The 7796-nt window shown below is 40.5% G+C and overlaps 1 protein-coding gene across 1 annotated transcript in view; it reads right to left on the bottom strand.

Annotated features, from left to right (window-relative positions):
- NAF1 (nuclear assembly factor 1 ribonucleoprotein) overlaps window positions 1–5900 on the bottom strand; it is a 69091-nt gene extending 63191 nt beyond the window's left edge. Inside the window, exon 1 of the mRNA XM_036892291.2 lies at window positions 5347–5900. Coding sequence (XP_036748186.2) covers window positions 5347–5705 — 359 coding nt within the window. The 5' untranslated portion in view covers window positions 5706–5900. The remainder of the gene's footprint in view (window positions 1–5346) is intronic.
- Between the last annotated feature and the right edge of the window lie 1896 nt (window positions 5901–7796).

The following is a 7796-nucleotide window of genomic DNA, read 5'->3' on the forward strand; positions in this document are numbered from 1 at the left end:
GGAGACAGAGGCAGTTAACAACACATTAGAACAGACGGAACTAACAGACATCTACAGAACTCTCCACCCAAAAGCAGCAGGATACACATTCTTATCAAGTGCACATGGAACATTTTCAAGAACAGATCATATACTAGGCCACAAAAAGAGCCTCAATAAATTCAAAAAGATTGAAATTGTACCAACCAGCTTCTCAGACCACAAAGATATGAAACTAGAATTTGCAAAAAGAAAACTAAAAATCCCACAAACATATGGAGGCTTAACAACATGCTCCTAAATAACCAATGGATCAATAACCAAATTAAAACAGAAATCAAGCAATATGTGGAGACAAATGACAATAACAATTCAACACTGCAACATCTGTGGGATGGAGTGAAGGCCATGCTAAGAGGGAAGTATACCACAATACACACGTATCTCAAGAAAGAAGAACAATCCCATACGAACAGTCTAAACTTACAATTAACAAAACTAGAAAACAAAGAACAAATGAGGCCCAAAATCAGTAGAAGGAGGGACATAATAAAGATTAGAGCAGAAGTAAATAAAATCGAGAAAAATAAAACAATAGAATGATTCAATGAAAGCAGGAGCTGGTTTTCTTTGAGAAAATAAACAAAATAGATAAACCCCTAGATAGACTCGCCAAGAAAAAAAGAGGGTCTACACACATGAACAGAATCAAACATGAGAAAGGAAACATCACTACAGACACCACAGAAATACAAATAATTATTAGAGCAGACAATGAAAAATTACATGCTAACAAAATGGATAACCTAGAAGAAATGGACAACTTTCCAGAAAAATACAACCTTCCAAGATTGACCCAGGAACAGAAAATGTGAACTAGCAATTACTAGCAACGAAATTGAACTGGTAATCAAAAAAATACCTAAGAACAAAACTCCTGGAGCAGACGGCCTCAACACTGAATTTTATCAAACATTTAGTGAAGACCTCACACCCATTCTCACAGTTTTCCAAAAAACAGAAGAGGAGGGAATACTTCCAAACTCATTCAATGAGGCCAGCATCACTCTTAATACCAAAACCGGGCAAAAATACCACAAGAAAAGAAAATTGCAGAACAGTATCTCTGATGAACACGGATGCAAAAATACTAAACAAAATATTAGCATACCAAATTCAAAAATACATCAAATAGATCATCCATCATGATCAAGTTGAATTTATTCCAGGGATGCAAGGATGGTACAGTATTAGAAAATCCTTCAAGATCATCCACCACATCAACAAAAAGACGGACAAAAACCTCATGATCACTCCATAGATGCCGAAAAAGCATTTGACAAAATTTAACATCCATTCATGATAAGAACTCTCAACAAAATGGGTATAGAGGACAAGTACCTCAACATAATAAAGATCATATACGAAAACCCACAGCCAACATCATACTAAACAGCGAGAAGCTGAAAGCCTTTTCTTTAAGATTGGGAACAAGACAAGGATGTCCACTCTCTCCACTTTTATTCAACATAGTTCTGGTGGTCCTCGCCATGGGATCAGACAACACAAAGAAATAAAAGGCATCCAGATGGGTAAAGAAGTTAAACTGTCACTGTTGCAGATGACATGATACTGTACATAAAAAACCCTAAAGAATCCACTCCAAAAGTACTAGATCTAATATTTGAATTCAGCAAAGTTGCAGGATACAAAATTAATACACAGAAATCTGTTGCATTCCTATACACTAATGATGAACCAGCAGAAAGAGAAATCTGGAAAACAATTCCATTCACAATTGCATCAAAAAGAATAAAACACCTAGGACTAAACCTATCCAAGGAAGGGTAAGACCTACAATCTGAAAACTACAAGACACTCATGAGAGAAATTAAAGAAGATACCAATAAATGGAAACACATCCTGTGCTCATGGATAGGAAGTATTAATATTGTCAAAATGGCCATCCTGCCTAAAGCAATCTACAGATTCAATGCAATCCCTATCAAAATACCAACAGCATTCTTCATGGAACTAGAGCAAATAGTTCTAAAATTCATATGGAACCACCAAAGATCCTGAATAGCCAAAACAATCCTGAGAAGGAAGAATAAAGCAGGGGGGGATTACACTCCCTGACTTCAAGCTCTACTACAAAGCCACAGTAATCAAGACAATTTGGTACTGGCACAAGAACAGACACATAGACCCATGGAACAGAGTAGAGAGTCCTGATATAAACCCAAGCATATATGGTCAATTCATATACAATCAAGGAGGCATGGACATACAACGGAGAAATGACAGCCTCTTCAACAATTGGTGTTGGCAAAACTGGATAGCCGCATGCAAGAGAATGAAACTGGATTATTGTCTATCCCCATACACAAAAGTAAACTCGAAATGGATCAAAGACCTGAATGTAAGTCATGAAACCATAAAACTCTTAGACGACTACATAAGCAAAAATCTCCTGAATATAAACATGAGCAACTTTATCTTGAACACATCTCCTTGAGCAAGGGAAACAAAAGCAAAAATGAACATGTGGGACTACATCAAATTAAAAACCTTCTGTATGGCAAAGGACACCATCAACAGAACAAAAAGGCATCCTACATTATGGGAGAATATATTTGTAAATGACATATCCACCAAGGGGTTAACATCCGAAATACATGAAGAACTCACATGCCTCAACAACCAAAAAACAAATAACGCGATCACATAATGGGCAGAACATATGAACAGACACTGCTCCAAAGAAGAAATTTAGATGGCCAACATGCACAGGAAAGATGCTCCATATCACTATCAGGGAAATGCAAATAAAAACCTCAATGAGATATCACCTCACAGCAGTTAGGATGGCCAATATTGAAAAGACTAAGAACAACAAATGCTGGTGAGGATGCGGAGAAAGGGGAACCCTCCTACACTGCTGGTTGGAATGTTAGCTAGTTCAACCATTGTGGAAAGCAATATGGAGTTTCCTCAAAAAACTAAAAATAGAAATACCATTTGACCTGGGAATTCCACTCCTAGGAATTTACCCAAAGAATATAATTTCTCAGATTGAAAGAGACATATGCACCCCTATGCTTATTGCAGCACTATTTACAATAGCCAGGAATGGAAGTAACCTAAGTGTCCATCAGCAGATGAATGGATAAAGATGTGGTACATATACACAATGGAGTACTATTCAGCCATAAGAAACAAACAAATCCTACCACTTGCAACATGAATGGAACTGGAGGATATTATGTTCAGTGAAGTAAGTGAGGCTGAGAAAGACATTTGTGGAGTATAACAAGGAAGCAAAACTGAAGGAACAGAGTCACAGACTCCAAGTAGGGACTAGCAGTTACCAAAGGGGAGGGGTGGGTGAGGACGGGTGGGGAGGGAGGGAGAAGGGGATTGAGGGGTATTATGATTGGCTCACATGGTGTAGGGGGGATATGGGGAATACAGTGTAGCAAAGAGAAGGCAAACAGTGTGTCTGCGGCATCTTAGTACACTGATGGGCAGTGACTGCAATGCGGTATGGTGGGGGACACGATAATATGGGTCAATGTAGCAACCAGATGTTTTTTCATGTGAAACTTTCATAAGAGTGTATATCAATAACACCTTAATAAAAAAATTTTTTTTCATCTTCACTTAAAAGAAACTAAGTAGATGTAACACCCAAATGCACTGTTGGAATCTTGCTTGAATTCTAATTCAAAAGAATCAACAGTTAAAATACAACCTTGAGGCAACTGGAGAAATGTGAATACACACTGGATTTAAGTGGTATTTAGGAATTAGGGTTAATTTTATTGTTTGATAATGACTGGGTCGTTAGGTAGGGAAGTATTTTATCAGTTAGAAATATTTTTAAAGAATATGCAGGTAAGGGGTCATACTAAAACTTTCTTTAAAACTCTCAGGTTAAAAATGTTAGAAATTCTAAACAAGATTCGCAAAACACTGGAAACTGTTAAATTTGGTGATGAGTATATGTGCATTCACTATATTATCTTCTACTCTTTACAAGTTCGAACATATCCATAATAAAAGTTAAAGTGAGTGGTATCCGTAATTTGATGATGCTCAAATTTACATCTCCAGGCCAAACTCTAAACTCTTTATTCAACTGGTTTCATGACTTCTCCAATGAGCTGTCAGAGAAATCCCAAACTGACTGTCCAAATTAAACATTTGTATTGGTCTCCAGACCCCATCCCAGATAAGCTGCTCTCTAACCTCAGTGAAGAGCAGCACCATCCACCCAGTTGATGCCTCTTTGTCTACCCTATTGCCCCATCTATTAGCAAATTTCATTAGATTGACTTTAAAATACTTAACACAAACAATTATGGTCACATCATGGCCACATGGAACATCTTTCCACCTGTTCCACTCTTGCTCCTCCTCTGCTTTCACTCTTGAACCCAGTTCAATTCCTTCTGTACAGAAGAAAACTTATGAGAGTGTTAACATCAGCATGCTATTTCTTTGCTTAAATTCAATAGCTCCTTCAGCACTTAGAATTAGAACTTTAACATGGCTACAGGGTCCTACAGTGTTGGCTCTTAATATTTTCTCAATGCCTTGCTTGTTCCCCAATGGTAATTTTTACCACATCTAATTTATTTATTTGTATGTTTAGTTTAGTGGGTTTTTTAAAAAAACACCTTACTAGAATGAAGGGCAGGGATCGTATTTATTTTGTTCACCTGTTCAGCTTCCCACAGAATACACTCAAATACTTGTGTAGACAATATTCAGTATAGTTTAGTAACATCTTAGTTGCTTAAGTCCTCTCCCAACACAGGGGTTTCAAATTTAATACACAAAAAGGGTTAGCTCTTATATAAACATAGAATAAACTAAACAACCATGTTCCACTTACTCCAGGAACACGTGCTCCCGAGGATTCTACGAATTAACAAAATTGTCAGAATCCAACAAATAAAATCCTGTTACTGATTCTCAGTTCATTTGGTTCAAAACACAAGAGCACACGCTAAACTTAATTATACATATACGCACACACACACCTCTCATACAAAACTCAAGTCATAATCACAAAGAAAACACGCCACACTGAGTAGCTAACGGAAAAAACCCAATACCCTTACGTTTTCTATACTCTAAAAACGGCACGATCTATACATAGGACCTCTCAGACTACCATACTGAGGGAAGAGATCTGACTACTAAACTCTGATTCACAACTCGATCTGCCGTGAACTGCGAGGCACGGGCGGTGCGAGCTGCGTGTCACCGCGTGCGCAGCGCGCTCCAGCCGCCTCTGCCCTCCCGGCCCCAGGCCCACGAGCCCTCTTCCCGCGGTTCCAGAACCGGTAGGCGCCCGACCTGTCCGAGTCGGAGTCCGAGCCCGACGTCTCCAGCGAGTATGGGGTTCGCGCCGGCTCCGCGGCGCCCGGGCCGGCAACGCAGCTCCCGCCGGGTGGCGGCTCCGGCCTGGCCCGCGGCTCAAGGACCCCGCCGTCAGCGGCGCTCGGCCCGACGTGTAGCGGCCGTTCCCCGGCGGGCTGGGCCCCCAAGGCCTGCCCAGTGTCCGGGCGCCCCCCCTCCGACGGCGGCCGCGGCCGCGGCCCTGGGGCGTCTGCAGAGCCCTCAGCCCGCGCCTCCTGCCCCTGGCCACCCCCACAGCCGGCGCCATTGAATTTCAGAGTTTCCAGCTGCGCGGCGGCGGCCGCCACGACTTCCATGGCGTCTCACGGGAGACCCAGACAGGCTTCCGGCTCCGTCGGGAAGAGACAAAAACAGTATCTGCAGCGGAGATAACACCGCCAGGACCCGACCGCCCGCGTTCCTCCGGTAACTGCACGCGACCCGCCTGGAGACACGCCCCTCGCTGTTCACCAGCGGTACTTCCGGGAGAGTGTTGACGTAACGTGACGCGCTACGCTCGCTGGGGGCGGGGCGAAATCGCAGGACCTTTGGAAACCAGACTTCGCGCGGCCCTAACCCCGCTGTTTCACAGCCTCATCCGAATTTCCCGTCACACTGCAAAGCCTGGTGGCTGGACTTGCCTGTCTCTGAATCTGGGCTGGGCCTAACTCGAAGCAGAAACTTGAGCCAGGAATTCTTGAACAGACACTCTCGTAAATTTCGCTAAGGTTAAATGAAGTTAAATCGATTAATAGATAGCAAGCATGTTGACATTCATTGCAAAGAAATTACAACGATTTCATTTTTTTTCTCCAAAGCGCTCTGAAAAGACAGCAGTAATGGGGTTCGGAATGTTACAGCTTTTGATATTATAATAAGGTGTTATCTATGTTGTGGTTGACACTGCTTCAGGATGGGCTGAGACTAAAATATACCAACTTAGCTGGGGAGGCATAACTCTAGAGAGTAAGGAAGGCAAACAAAATGTTCTAGAATTGATGTAGAAATCAAAATTCTAGGATTCCTACTAGAACTAGTTATAATAAATAATAATCATTATTACCATTTATTAAGCATGCATATGTACCAAGACTGTTGTGTGCAAAATTGCAATACTTCCAGAATCACCTGGCCTTAGTGCATCTCCATATCAATAGGTGATTACAGGGGCAAGGGAGGGCTTATCTGGACAGTAGAGGTTGGGTGGACTCTCGTCTTCTGCAGCCCAGTGGCGAGAGACCAAGGAGAGCAGAAGTGGACTGCCTGTGAGAAATAAAAGGGTTTCTTTCACTTTATTTCTCCCTTTGACTGATTTCGGTTTGCCCTGGGATTTTCCCCCCAGAGTTACAACTGTGCTAAATATTTTATCAGTTCTGCACTGAGAATTTATTGTGTGCCCTCCCCAGTAGTAGACCCTCATGGAAATTCAATACAAAAATAATGCCTGGTCTCTGGTTTTAAGAAGCTTACTATCTAATTAAAGTAAAAAGGTCAATACACAGGAGATAGCGAGAAAAATATTTGAAATGTGGAATGGAAGATTCACGTTCAGCAGTGATAGGAAGTTAAGTAAGACTGGTAGACTTTATCATGGAAATCCTCCAAAGTGATACTGGAATTTAAACTTGAAGAATTATTCACTAGTATACAATGATTAAACAGAGTTTAGTATTAGTATTCCCAACTATATAGAACTGTGTTCAAATCTCACGTCTCATTTCCTTGCTAGGGTAACTGTGACTTTGGGCACCTAAATCTCATTTTCCTTATCTGTAAAATGAAGATAAAAATACTATCTCATTTAGTTGATGTAAGCATTAGGTTTTACATGAGAGAATTGCACATACCATATACATAATAGCAAAAATAATTTTTTAATAAAATAATATATAAAATAAACTGAACAATACATAAACTTCTGAATAAAATGAAACTTAAGTGACAATGATCTTGCAAAGCTATGCAGCATGAATTTGAGGAGAGAATGACCCTCCAGCCATTGCTGTTACAATCCAGTCATCTGTTGCATTTTTCCAGGATTAAGTGATGAAAGTCTGAACCAGGGCTAGGGTCAATGAAATAGTAAAATAAATCCCCAACATCAGAAGAATCAAAGTACTTTAAAATTTCAAAGCAGAGAAACTAAAAAGTACTTGGTGTCACCAATAAATATAGAGAAGATGGAATGGGATAATGAGTCTGTGATGCTGAGTTTGAGGAAAAACTGATCAATTGAAAATGCCAATAGGCATTTGAAAATATGAGACTATAATTTGATAGAAAGGTTAAGACCAGAAGCATAGGTTTGGAAACAATTCAAATACTCATTTGTTCATTCAATAATAATATACTTGACTATGTGCTACACTCTGCACTATGAAGTAGGCATGTGACTAAAACACAGTCCC

The sequence above is a fragment of the Manis pentadactyla genome, chromosome 1 (genome assembly GCF_030020395.1).
Source record: "Manis pentadactyla isolate mManPen7 chromosome 1, mManPen7.hap1, whole genome shotgun sequence".
NCBI classification, from domain to species: Eukaryota; Metazoa; Chordata; class Mammalia; order Pholidota; family Manidae; genus Manis; species Manis pentadactyla.